Source organism: Rhodamnia argentea, chromosome 7, assembly GCF_020921035.1.
Source record: "Rhodamnia argentea isolate NSW1041297 chromosome 7, ASM2092103v1, whole genome shotgun sequence".
NCBI classification, from domain to species: Eukaryota; Viridiplantae; Streptophyta; class Magnoliopsida; order Myrtales; family Myrtaceae; genus Rhodamnia; species Rhodamnia argentea.
In genome coordinates, this window is record NC_063156.1 from 16,482,069 (window position 1) to 16,496,387 (window position 14,319).

Here is a 14,319-nt window from a genome sequence, read left to right on the forward strand (position 1 = left end):
TACCCTAAAATCATAATTAGAGGGGATATCATAATTATCGCTTTAATAGTCAACCATCTACATATTGTAATCTATTGTGTCAATTATCGAAATATAATTACAATACTATAATTTTCATATCCATTCATAAGCGCAATCTCCAATATACATTATCAAGATGTTATTATTTTGATATATAATTCTTATCTTTTAATACTATGAATTAAATTTTATCACATAATGTGCGATTATAGTGGAATAAAGGGCATATTTGGACATTATTATTGTGTCGTTGAAGTAATGATTACATAGCAATTTCCCAATTGATTAATAGATTTAGTAATCGAGATAATCATTATATTACGCACAATACAAAATATGGTTATGAAAACTTAGATGTCCATATCTAATACTAATAGTATGCAACTTTTGTGATGGTAATCACCATAAATGAATGATTTGTAATATGATAAACAGTTATATGTATTATCAAGACAACTGAATTAATATTACGTTATATTTTATGTATTAATAACGTGATTGGGTCAAAATTATTTATAATCGGTGTATTATTAATATGTTTTAACATTGGTAGGATGAATGAGAGAAAAGAGACTGAGGCATTCAAGGAATGGCTATTACAGTGAGAATACACAGCCACTCCACATTGAGGTCATGTAATACCTATTACAGCTTAATTGTGATACAATTATTATAAATTGTTACATATTACGCATTGTAATCATCATTACCGCAAGCAAACACTATAACATGCAATCAACCTGAATGGACCTCTAATGTAGTAAATATTACTACAACCATACATGCATGTTAAGTGTTTTGAAATTTGAGGACGAGCTTTTACCTAATAGGGGTGAATGGCACAGTCCGCATATTGTTTATTACATAACAATTTGATTAAGCTCACGTATCATTAAGATTTCGTAGGATTTTAGGTGATACTATGTATATATGGCCATATGTGTAATGATATTATAGGTTCTTGAACTTTCTTTTTCTTAATCGATGTGGACGGCCATATAATGTCTTCTTTTTTATTCCAAGTTAACACAAATGTTCGGTTCTTTTTTCTTCTTTTTCTTGTCTTCTTCTTCCTTCTTCCTTAGCCGTCACCACCCCTATCATTGTTAAATTTATGTGTCGAGTTTGAGTCGTTTCTTGAAATATAATTATTTTGGAGGATAAAAATTGTTTCAAAATTAGACAAAATTAGTTTCGTAGCTTATATATAGTATGTAACCGATTACCAAATAAGACACAGAATATAAGAGAAATCTTATCTTAATCTATTTTGCCAAAATTACTTGGACGATCAAATCGCAACGTAAAAGATAAAAAAGCTCCTGACTGGTTACTACCTCCACTGTAAAAGTGAAATAAGACAAATGGAGCACGATGATACTTTGAACTTTCTTTCTTTAAAGCTCAAGAGCCAAAGTCAAGTGGTACGATTTGCTCAAGATTAAAAAAAAGAAAAAGATTAAAAATATAAAATAGAAGGCCAAAAAGGTCAAGAACATCACGCCGGCTGCTGAGGATATTAACTGCTTTACCAACTTTCCACATTACCCAGATTTTGCAAGGAATCCACCAATAATGAGGATTGAGGAGACATGCAATGAATGGGAGCGTACACAGCGATTCCAAGACCACCAAATTGGTGGCCCTAACTATAAATGAGTCACCTGGCTGTCACGAGATTATGAATTTGATTCACGCTGTGAGCGAATTTCTAAATTCATGGCACAGCACATCTTGTGTGGAAGTAATTTTTTTGCTGCAAGCGTTTTAGTGGAGCTGTAGTAATGGGTTTTTCAGCCTCATCATCAGTGATAGCCACACCATTTTTTTTTAATTAAAAACTTATATTAATAAGTGTCCTAATGGCCTTCTTAAGTAATAAATTATTGAAATTTTAGGATTTTCTCCTGTGTCATGCACAATAAGAGTCGGCAAGAACATATTTGGTAATCGCACAAAATTTCTGTTACGGACGGAAACAATTTCTTTTCCTAATTTTTTTTTTCATTTAAGTCAAATAATTACGTATATCACTATAAAGTCAACCTATATATCATCACTAATAAAATGAATACATATCATGCATATTTGACCCAACCCATACCCGATCAAGTCCGTATTACTTAAACACTTTTATATTTAACTAAATCAATGGAATATTTATTTCTTATAATTTGTTAAGAAAAATTATATTTGCTAAAATACTTTCATGCAATACAAATATAGTGAAAATTTTTAATTTTTTTGCAATGATTTTTTAAATTTTTTTTACAAAGCATTATTTTGTTTTATATTTTCTTTTTTAGTAGTCGAAGACGGCGACTTGCGGCGGCGGAAGGCGGCGGTTAGCGGCAAACAGTGGTCGGCGATGTATGGTGGTGGCGAAACGGGCTGGTTAGTGACAAGAGCGGCGGACAAGTGAAGGGAGCATGCTAGTGGAGCATTCTTCCTGAGGCTTCGTTTTTATTTTTTATTTTTGGATTGAGGGAACAAAGTGGGAGCTTTCTCTGAGCATTCTCACTTTGTTGGTTTTTGTTTCTTAAAAGTAATTCTGGAACAAAAAATCAACTTTGTTTTATTCTTGTTTATGCTTCAAATATATTCTTGAGAATATATTTAGAGAATTTCAAAATCAGAATCATATACGTTATCAAATAGATTTCTCATATTTTTCTATTTCGAAAAATAGAATCAGAAAATTAGAATTGGTATTAAATAGGCCTTAAGTATCCCGGTGCTTAGACTCAAAAGAAGAAGAAGAAGAAGAAGAAGAAAAAAAAAAAAAGTGTCCCGTTGCAAAGGAAAAATCAACAGTGGCATCTGTGTAATTTACGGGATTGGCTCCCCAACCTCCATTCGCAGGAACTGACCACTCCCAACGGCCGCTAGAAAAGAGACCACTTCCCTCGAGATTACCCAGATTCTCCGTTGCTTTTGAAGGCTCGATGCCACTGTCTCTCTCTCTCTCTACTGTGGCTTGTGGGGTCCATTATCCATAGCCATTGGTCTACATTCATAATCATACATCAACTTCGTCTCCATTTATAATCATACATCAAATTCTTTCAAGATTCACTTCATTGATTCGACACAGAGCACAGCAAGAGAGAGAGAGAGAGAGAGAGAGGAGAGAGAAAAGGTCTCTTCTCACTTCCTTCAACGCACCCCGGGCATACCACTCTCTTGGGTCTTGGTTTAACACTAATCGCGCTCGTCTTTACGAAAATGCGCGTGTTTAACTCAACAGTAGAACCCTAATAACTCCAAAAGAGTAAAGCAAAAGACACGTCCCCACTGGAGCGAACTACCCTCCTCTGTTCTCCTCCTCCTCTTCCTCCTCCTCCTTAGGTCGCGCATAATGTTGCTTCCCACGAGCTACATTGTGCTCACATGGCTTCTCAGCTCCATATCTCCCGCTAAAATGGCAATGCTCAACCTCACGCTCCCTGGTCAGCACCCAGATCCCGAATCCGTCGTCCACGATGTGCACAGGTGCCTTTCGAGCTCTGTTTTTGGCCTCTTTTCTTCGGGGGGCCTGTGTCTGAGTTTAGTCATGGGAAAGACAGGTTCAAATCTTGGTTCTGTTTCGCCCTCACATGCCGGGGTTTGAGCTGCATTGGTCTTGCATTCCTCTTTGGGTTTTTATTTTCCCCTTTTCTTTGGGATGAGGGTCTCATTTAGGGTTTTAAGTCATGATTCTGAGAGGAGAGGATGCGTCCCTTTCATCTCTGGGAATCTGCTGAACTTCTTGTTCCTTATTTGGGTCTCCACAAAGCGAAGACCAACTTGCACTGGCCTGAGAAACACACCTCCTCAAGAAATGCAAGTTTGATTGCTTTGCTCTGTTTCATTTTCCATGAAGAAAAATCAAACCTTTTGCTGCATTTCATGTTCCCATTCGTCAAATACTCGTCTTTTAAGCTCCTGTAGTGTTGTTATCTTTCTTGATTTCCGCTCTACATTTTACACCCGCCATCAAATAATTTTCTTGTGTTTGTTTTAGTAAGATGAAGTAAAATCACTTTGATCAGACAACAATAGCTACATTGTCTTCTTTTTGTATGAAAACCCACAGGAGAGTGAATGCTTCCATGGCTAGAAGGCAAATGCTGGAAACGACCGAGAGCGAGGACGCCTCGTGCCTGACCGGCAACCCGGTCGACGACTGCTGGAAGTGCGACCCGGACTGGGCCAACAACCGGCAGCGGCTGGCCGACTGCGCGATCGGGTTCGGCCAGTACGCCCTTGGCGGCAAGAACGGCGAGATATACATCGTCACCGACTCGTCGGACGACGACGCCGTGGAACCGAAGCCGGGCACGCTGCGGTACGCGGTGATCCAGGAGGAGCCGCTGTGGATCGTCTTCCCGGCCAACATGCTAATAAGGCTGTCGCAGGAGCTCATATTCAACAGCTACAAGACGGTAGACGGCCGCGGCGCGAACGTCCACATCGTGGGAGGCGGGTGCATCACGCTGCAGTACATCAGCAACGTCATCATACACAACATCCACATCCATGATTGTCATCCATCAGGTAAATGAACCAATGGATGAATTGTTTGACGCGCTTCTTGGGTCATTCAATTTCAACTTTCTTGTTAATGACAAGCTTAGGGCGACCTAGGTTTGTGTTAAGCGGGTCGAAAAGTTTGGATACTCGAGATGATTAAAAAAATAAAAGTGAGCATACGACAGAACATCCCAACAGTAAAAAGGTTGGACCTGTAGAAATACCATTTCCATGCTAGTAATGAAGGCCTTTGCCCTGTTATTGGGGCAAAGTCCAAGAACAGGCAAATGTGCCAGGTTGGAAAATGGACTGAGGTTGTCTACTGTTGACCTTTTGGACACGCGGGTGTACTCAAGTGGCTGCTAATGGGGCCTACGCTGTCGCATCAAATGCTGATGGCTATACTTGTAATTTTCTGTTTTTTTCGATTTGAGACCATATTTGTAATTTTGTAAATCGTGGGAAAGGACAAAATAGAAATTGGTGACATGAATTGTCTTGGTTTGGTCTCTGTTATTGCACAGTGTTATGATGCTTTTTGAAATTTGTTAGATCGTCTAGGAACTGGGCCATTGTAGGATCAACTAGAGCTGGGGCCCACACGAGGCATCCTAAGACAGAACGCTGAAATGGTGCTCTGAAAAGAGTAATGTGATTGTGGTAGATACTGGCATTGTAACGTTGAAGTCGGGCGAAAGGATCCTGTTAACGGGCGCTTTCGTTTTGGAACTTTGGCAGGGGAAACGAACGTGCGGTCAAGCCCGACCCACTGGGGTTGGCGGACGATGTCGGATGGAGATGGGATATCGATATTCGGGGCGAAGGACATATGGATCGACCACTGCTCGCTGTCGCACTGCAAGGACGGCCTCATCGACGCGGTGATGGGTTCCACTGGGATCACCATCTCCAACAACTACTTCTCCCACCACAACGAGGTGATGCTGCTCGGGCACAGCGACGAGTACCTGCCCGACTCCGGCATGCAGGTCACCATTGCCTTCAACCACTTTGGCGAGAACCTGGTGCAGCGGATGCCCCGGTGCCGCCGCGGCTACATCCACGTCGTGAACAACGACTTCACGCAGTGGGAGATGTACGCCATCGGCGGCAGCGGCAGCCCCACCATCAACAGCCAGGGCAACCGTTACATAGCCCCCTCTAACACTAATGCCAAGGAGGTAAAGAACCTTCCTTTTAGTATCATCTTTTTTAGCTTTGCAATTTCTTAAAAAGATAAATGTATATATCCATATATTATTCGCCGTAAAGCCGTAAATCAAGCTCTTTTTTTTTCTTGTCGTCAAGGTGGGTTTTACTTTTCACATGGGGTCGGAAAAGTGTGGCCCCATGATAACGGGGGGCAGAAAAAGGAGAAGCTTTCAAAACCCTAAGTTAGCGGCGAGCTCGTAGCACGATTGACTAAATATGGAATGTTTGACAGTTAATAGGATTTTATTTTTTCCATGCAAATTGCTTTTCATCATTTCTGTATGGATTCTCAAGCTTAAGAGATTAGAAAAACAATCGATTTGATGATCGCTAATGTAAGTTTTGTAATAGTACATGCCCTATGCAACATGTTAAGAGTTCAAAATCACGGGGATAACCCGATTTAAAATGAATTTCTCGGCATAGGCCCTTGTCGCTCTTATAGCATTCGACCGCTAAGCTAGCCTCATTGGATTGAGTTAGATGCGAATATATATTTTTTTTGAAGAGGGTGTTTCACCATTTCGTCCCTAGGTGACGAAGCGCGTGGACACGGACCATTCGAAGTGGAGGGACTGGAATTGGAGGTCGGAGGGGGATATATTGGTGAACGGCGCCTTCTTCGTGGCGTCGGGCGAGGGCTTGGAGGTCAAGTATGAGAAGGCGTACAGCGTCGAGCCCAAATCGGCGGCGTACATCGATCTCATCACTTGGCACGCCGGTGTTCTCGGTGTCGGCGGCAGGTACTCTCTCTCTCTACCCCCTCATTCCATTCTCCAAATTCACTCTCTTTTTGTTTCGGTTTATTTCACGTATGGGTCGTTGAGCAAATATTTTTAATTGTCTTTTTTATGTATTGCAATCATTCAATTTCAAATCTTGGTCCTTCACTTGCGGAACTTGTGTCACCCACATTTTGCCCCAATTCTTCCTTGCGTGCGCCCATAACTTTGCTTCTTTGCCTTTCCCCTCTCTTCTTTCGCCTTTTCTCTTTCTCTACAGTGGGTTCGAGTGCTTTTGGGCCCTCAATTAAATCACTAAAAAGTAAACACGACCAAGAAAATGATGTTAAGTGAACAAATATCAATGTAAGCATATGCATCTGTTGGGTACGATTTTGTTCTCACTCCAGACTGAAAGTTTGGATGAACATGGGTCCACCACGTATGTCCGGGGATAAGTTTTCGAATTTTATTGGACTTTTTTTTGGTCCGATAAACTCAATTTCACCTCTATCCTTCTCTTTACAAATAATCACTTGTTAACGAAGAAGAGCATCTGGGTTAAAGAGCAGATGCTTTTGGTGAGAAGCGAAAGCCTAATGTGAATTGTTTGGTTGGGGTGAGCAGGGACAACAACCTGGGGGAGTGGAACACGAGGGCCAAGTTTCAAGGAAGCGAAGCAGCCGACCGGCCCTCCTCGACATCCCCTTTCATCGTCTTTATCGCGGCATTGTCTTGCCTCTCGCTTTTGTATGCCGATGTTTTCGCATCAGGCTTGTTGTAGCCCCCAAGAAAACAGAGAACAACCCCAACTAATTCATCATGGACTGTCTTTCTTTTTACCCAATTATGTCGATTGCTTCGTCGCCGGTTGCGACTTCTCTGCTATCAGAACAAAAGACGTCTGAGATTGCAGATGTAAATTGCCAAATTCTCTCTCTCTCTCTCTCTCTCTCTCTCTCTGCGCTTTGGTATCATTCTGGAAGATGTTTCTGATCCGCCCATTACGCATGTCTCCAAGGGAAAGAAATGAAGATCTCCATTCATCTTATGCATATCATGCCCAATAACAAGGAAAGAAAAGATTAACGGCATATACGACACAGTGCAAGGGACATTCAATTGAGTATCACCAACAATCATATTAAGAAAGGATAATGATACAACTAATTTTTATACTTTAACTCAATCCGCAATGTCATTCTTGAATATTTAATTTATTCAATGTGCTATTTGAGCTTTTGGTAAATGTTTAAACTAATAGCTAGACCGTATGAAAATATTTGATATTATTTTTCCATTAATTTAAATTCGAGGATAACATTGAATATTTTCAAATAGCCCATGGCTATTTCGAATATGTATCAAAAGCTGAGAGGTTACATTGAATATATAAAAAGTTTAGTGATAATATTGAACATTGGGCTAAAATTTAGAAACTATACTGAACAATTAAAAATTCAGATCCTACGTTGCAAATTCAAAGTTCAAAAATCATGTGGGCCATTTTTCCCGTAAGGAATCTGGGACACAGTTTAAATTATTATTTCAGCAGGTGGACAGTGTCGCTTAATGATTTAGAACCCCGAGCGGGTTTTGCCAATGAAATTGGTTGGTGGTCTATCTTTGTGCCGCCAAGGAAACGAATGACTGCTGCTCTTGTAAAGACAAAAAATGCAGATCTGCGTCCGCATCTGCCTCACCTGTTTTAATTTTCCCTTTAGGGAATGTCATTGGGGGTGTCCCGTCCTCAATTGGAAACAGACTAATCTCCCTTCGCGAGGCGGGACAATCCCATACAGATCTGCACCCCTTTGGCGCAGGAAGAGAGTTTGCCTCATGGGTATATCGAAGCCACAACCGAGGACTAGATGCTCTACAGTAATGCGTTGGTCCCCAACCTGTCAAAGCGATAAAGAAATAGGCTCGAATCACCCTGAGGCTGAGGGAGAGGGAGAGGAAAGAGGGCTACAAGAGCTCACGACAGTGAATCTTGAGCTTCCAGGAAACTCTGAATCCGAAGAGGATAAAACGCACGAAGAAGCATCTGTGGACGAGAACAACCCACCACAAGAGGGAAAATTAATTAATCTGAAGAGAAGAGAATTGTATCCCCAAACCAAGAACTTAGTCGTTCTCACTTGAATGGCCGGAAAAATTACAACATATGCAAAAAGAGCTACAAATGACACTTCACAGATCATTCTTAATCTGCAGTATATTTAATATGATTAGATTTATCGGGCTTGCCTACTATAACTGGATATTTTCAATAAACAAAAAAGGAGAAAGGGGAAAAAAAAATCAAAAGGGAAGAACAGACGAAAAAGAATAGCCCCCAAAATGAAGAGGAACAGATCCGACATCAGCTGTCCTGTCTTCATATTTTAGTAGAGTCATCACTCCCACCTTAGTGATTTGGCTCAAACCGTAACCATATCCTCATCCCCTCTCTGCGATGCAACATCCGCCAACCTCCTCCATGTCAATTCCCGCTGCTCTTCTACTTCTCTGGCCTTCGCCTCTTTCTCTGCATACTGCCTTTGACACTCCTCAAACAACTCGACGTCCATTTCCAAGAACATTTTCCGGACATTCACAGTAAGACCATGGACTGCTTGATGCCAATGACTTTGGATGTTCCTTTCCAGTGCCTCAAATATTATGGGTAATATCACATTCCGATTCTGGGCGATTAAGCTCACTATATGCTCGTTGTTCCATAAAAAGAGGGCTCGCTCTGCAACCTGCATGGCAAGTTCTTCCTTAGCTGATTTATTTGACGAAATGCTAAAAAAGGAAGAGCAACTCCATAATTTGGGTAATGTTTCATCAGCAACTTCTTTCTATGGCAAATGGGGGTTCTTTTTGAGTCCTCCGTAATTGAAATCACACAAGGCCTTTGGAAAAAAGAGGTTTTCCTTTTCTTCTGGACAGAGTGAAGATAACGGTCACATTCGACCATGCGTTATTGACATCAGCAAATGGGTAATTAGAAACCAGGCACTGAATTACACCTGGTTTGGATGACTGTTTGGATATTTCAACTTGGCCATAATGTGCCAAGTAGCAACAAAACAGTTTGCAAGCAATAACTCCAGCATTTAGTGCTTTGCAAGAAAGCACAGTAGTGAATTGGCAATGCCTATGAATTATGTTTGAAAAAAAAAGGTCATGTCACAATCATTCAAGATCAAAATTCAAGGTTAAAGCACGAGCAAGACTATAGTCCCCAATATAGATGATCCAGTACAAAAGATACTTCTTCAAAGCATGATATCATCCCATAGAAGAAAATCAAACAAATTCATGGCAATAAAGAGCATTTTATGAACACAAGATCGGTTAGAAGCAAAGATATATGATGAGTCAAGCAACACCAGAACGTTACCAGCTTTCCCTTGATCCAAAGATGACAGAGGGAAAACAAATAAGGCCAAACTGCAAAGCAGGAGGCTTTACACAGAGAAAGCAGAGGTGGCTGCAGCCCGACACCTCCCAGTCAGATTGTTTCCCTCAATGAGCACTTATGTAAGCAATTATTCAGAGACAAGGGGCCTAACTGTTTGGCCCTCTGCATGTACTTTTCAGATTTACCCAAAGCCATATCTACTTTTTACTTTTGTTTCTTTGCTTTAGACATTTTGCTATTTCCTGAGTAACATGATGTATAAAAACCCATCCCAGCTCAGGTACATCTCTTCAGGTTTGCCTTCTTTTTCGTACTATCCTAATATTTAATCATCCCAGAAGGATCACTCTGTGTACAAGTATAGCAAGTAGAACTATCTGCTTCAGGGATGAGAAGGCTTAATAAATCCATGCTTAGATTTTTAATCCTGATACAAATTGTCCATTGAAACATTAAATTTAAAAGTCACAAATCGTTAATCGAACGGAAGTTGTAAGATTCAGCTAAGTCGGGGAAAGAAAGACTGACATTAATACCTATAAGTATAATTGAAATACAATATAACACAGTATACAACAGTTTATGTGACATAGGGTTAGTTCAAGAGAGACGACACAATAAGCTTAACCTCTTGTAGATGCTTTAATTCCTACACACGGCGTTACTAAATTTATTTATGGTTTTTTCAAACAAATAACACCTTCAAATTTAAAGATAAAGTTTACATGACACTTTACCTTCTATCGAAAGATAAGTTGCTAATTTGCTTTTATGTTGTTCTGAAACAGCTAACATACCGTGTGCATCATGACATATAATAAAGATGTATCCTGTGGTGAATAAGATGTCAGGTAAATCATAAATTTGGAGGTAAATTGACATATTCATGCGGGATTTGGTATTTAGTCACCTACAGATTCCTATAGCGGAAAGCCTGGTATCACTATCATAATCTAATCAAGAATCGACAGTTCTACCCACTATAAATATGTAGATTACATAAATTACACCTTCCTGTCACTGATTATACATATTGATAAGACAAATTAATATCTATCTAATTGAAAAACCTGGTCCAATAAATGCTCCTAATTTTTTACATCAAAATAATGTGGTAAAAAGCTCGAGGAAATAGAAGAGCATGCATCTTTCTCATAATCTGTGTGTTTATGCAGCTCAAAAGACCTAGAACGCCGAAGAGAAAAGGAAATTATTCAATTCATAAAAAGTCAGCACTTCTTCACCTAATTTCCTTTCAGGCGTGAATAAGAGAAGGGGCTTCGCAATGCACAGGGCTTCGCAATGCACAGGGCTCCTCGCATTCTAAAGGTCGGGAGGATTTGACATACGCAGCCTTACCCCTAATTTCCAGAGATTCTATTGCCATGACTTGAACCCGCGACCTCAGGCCACAATGTAGTAAAGGTCTCCTTCTGAGAGTCAATATAACAGAACTTGTCCCTATCATCTATAACAAAATTCAAATCACACTACTCATCCAACTAGTTACTTATAAACCTTTGAATTCTCCAAAGTACAATGATTGCAAACAATTTTTTATGCAATCATAGAAAATTGTGGGGGTAGAATCAAATTTAAACAGTGTTTGCAACGGAATTTTTTTTCATTGAAGTAAAATCAACCTACAACACTCAATTATTGCATATCATTCACTTTGATATCGTTAAATACAAGATGTCGTGTTCATACTAGGAACGCACATTTGTTTATCAATAGAAAGTCATTAATTCTAATGAACTAATTCAAAATGTTTAGCCAAAATGAACTACTGGATGTAATCTATTGGTCATGTTATGCCCCATCAATGATTTTTTCTCTACTTTTGTACGTATATATGACTATATCATTTGAAGTACATGCAAACTGAAGTTTTTAAACTTTAGGGTATCAAATTGAATCTCTCCGATCTTACTCTAGCAGATTTGAGTTTACACCATCAAGTACATGCTTAGGCCTCGCAAAAGAACAGATAGTATCTCAAGTGACAACATTAGACCAGATCCAATGTCCGTTGGCTCAGTTGTCCTTATAATGTTTTTGATAATTATGTTAATAGAGAAGTATTCATCTTTCCCCCATTTTGAGGGGTAACGATCATACGTGCTCTTCTAGCTGATAATGAGCGTTGCATTTCCTATATGTCCGAACAACTTTCTCAATCAAAATGCATAAAACAGAACATGCTCAAAGCCAATTAGCACATCATAATAATAATTAAAAAAAAAAAAAAAAACAATGTAGTAAGGAAATGAATGTTGAGCATTAATACACAAGAGAACTGTCAAATATGCTGGTGAAAGGTATAGACCATTTCTTCTTTATTATAAGTAAACGAATGTAATGCCTGTAAACATTGACCAACAATCAAGCAACACATAGGAGTCATCAAACACTTAAAACTTTATGTTTGCTTCTCTACCTAGCAAATAGTTAGTCAAGGACACCTCTGAACTAATAACTCCAGTATAGTGATAATCACACCAACGTATGCACATAAAGCCACTGATCACCAGCACACTGACAAATTATGCATTTATTGGACATGGAGATGCTGACAACAAAATCAACAAAGTCAACATCTCACCTGACTAATCTAAAAATAAACACATCTCACCTGAAAACTGCTATTGAGGCACCGAGCAATCTGCCTAAACAGAGGAACCATACACCGTTGGAATTCGGCGGGTTGTGTTCCTTCCAGCACTTCTTCCAATTCTCCAAGGAAGAGAAATTCCTTTTGGCAGTTGGTCAAGGGCCAGTACTTCAGCAAACCTCTTATAACTGTATCTGCCAGCTTATAATCTTTTTCCACAAACTGAGTAATGCAATACGCCAACTGCTGATGATAAACCGAAATTTGTTTTGGCTTATGCAAGGGTATGAGAGCCCTAACAAGAAACAACTTATGCTCCTCCTTCATTGGCAAAGCAAACCCATTAATTATACTACCAAGAATCTCCAGAAGCTCACCAATCCCACTGTGCCTCTCTGTCTCATAAATGAACCTATAAAAGATATTGTTGATCGCCTTCCTAATAAATGGGCGGTGCACCATGAATTTCCCATAAATCCGGTGGAGGATCGTCTTCAAATACTCACGCTCTCGAGGATCCTCCGAATCAAACAAATCCAGCAGCTTCAACACGAAGGAATGATCGATGTAGCGCTTGGCAACCTTCGTATCAGTATCAGACGAGACCACATACCTCAATAGCAGTTCGTAAACAAGCTGTAAATGAGGCCACGATGGCTCCAGATAGGGCTCCTCCTCTTCCGGGTCCGCATTTTCCTGACCTGTGTTCTCATGTGAAGCCGGTGGCAAGCACCGGAAAACGTTCACCGAGATCATCTTTATCATTTCCTCTTGGCAATGCTCAGTGATTTTACCCGAACCGGACTGTATGTAATCGACGAGCTCCACTAACGTTTGTCTCTTGATTTCCTTCTCTCGGACCGACTTCAACGTATCCGAAAAATCCAACTGGAAGCAACATACCTGCAATTTCCTCAAAAACAGGTTTTGGCGCTCAGAGACTGGCACGTCGCGGAACGACGGCAGCGCTTCCACCGTGCCGGACGGTGGGACAACCGGGATCACGGCCGCAGGCCCACCGGGCTGCGAACTCGCCAGCGGCGAGGCCCTGGACGCATGGTTCACTACCACGTTGGACGCCGAGACGGAATTACGATTAGCCGCCTGGTTATAACCGTACAAACCGGCATCGTTGGGGTCCGATTTCGAGGGCTTCCTATTCCCTCCCTTGATGATCTTCTTTAGCATCTCCCCAAGTCGCAAACCCTAAGCACTCGCCAACCGCGGAGACCTCAAATCGGCGACAATTGAGCCGGTGATTCAACTTCCCAATGCGAAGACGCGACAGATCAGCATTCGCGACGGATGGAAAGCCCTACAGCACGGGACGTATCCGCATGTCTCCTCCCCCAATCGGAACGCCTCGTGGATTGCAAGAGGACGGAGGGGCGACGCCGAAGAGATTCGGAAGGAATTGCGAACGGCGAATGATTGGAATGGCGAGTCATCTGAGTCCCGATCGCCGAGTTGACCGGAGATCAAAAGGTTGCGGCCATTGATGGATGGATGGATGGATGATGGAGGGAGAGAGAGGGAGAGGGAGAGAGAGAAAGGAGGGGAAGGGAAGGGGATAGACACAGGAGGCGAACGAAAGTGACGAGATGAATTAAAAGTGAAGAGGGAGTTGTGAGAAATATTTTCGTAGTTAGTTATTCGCGAGAATGTGACTTAATGAGGAATAACTTTCTTTATCCGTTTTGCAGTTGTTTATTGGCTCGCGCTATTTTCACGCCCTAAATAATTATATTACTTTCTAACTTAATAAGTTGAGCGAACATAAATTAATTATTTAAAATCACGAATGAAAAGAATGAAATTTGTTATAG

General features: G+C 40.7%; 2 protein-coding genes across 2 annotated transcripts; one reads left to right on the forward strand and one right to left on the reverse strand.

The window, feature by feature from the left end:
- Positions 1–3,187: 3,187 nt before the first annotated feature.
- Positions 3,188–7,314, forward strand: LOC115748669 (probable pectate lyase 12). Its single transcript, XM_030685232.2, has 5 exons — positions 3,188–3,513; positions 4,097–4,557; positions 5,272–5,714; positions 6,280–6,488; positions 7,095–7,314. Exons 1-5 carry the CDS (start codon positions 3,380–3,382, stop codon positions 7,249–7,251), a joined length of 1,404 nt encoding a protein of 467 aa, XP_030541092.1. The 5' UTR covers positions 3,188–3,379; the 3' UTR covers positions 7,252–7,314.
- A 1,203-nt stretch (positions 7,315–8,517) lies between these two features.
- On the reverse strand, positions 8,518–14,117 carry LOC115748667 (serine/threonine protein phosphatase 2A 57 kDa regulatory subunit B' beta isoform-like). The gene is made up of 2 exons (XM_030685230.2): positions 12,515–14,117; positions 8,518–9,214 (listed from the first exon to the last, which is right to left on the reverse strand). The coding sequence occupies exons 1-2, from the start codon at positions 13,679–13,681 to the stop codon at positions 8,891–8,893; spliced, it is 1,491 nt and encodes a 496-aa protein (XP_030541090.1). The 5' UTR covers positions 13,682–14,117; the 3' UTR covers positions 8,518–8,890.
- Between the last annotated feature and the right edge of the window lie 202 nt (positions 14,118–14,319).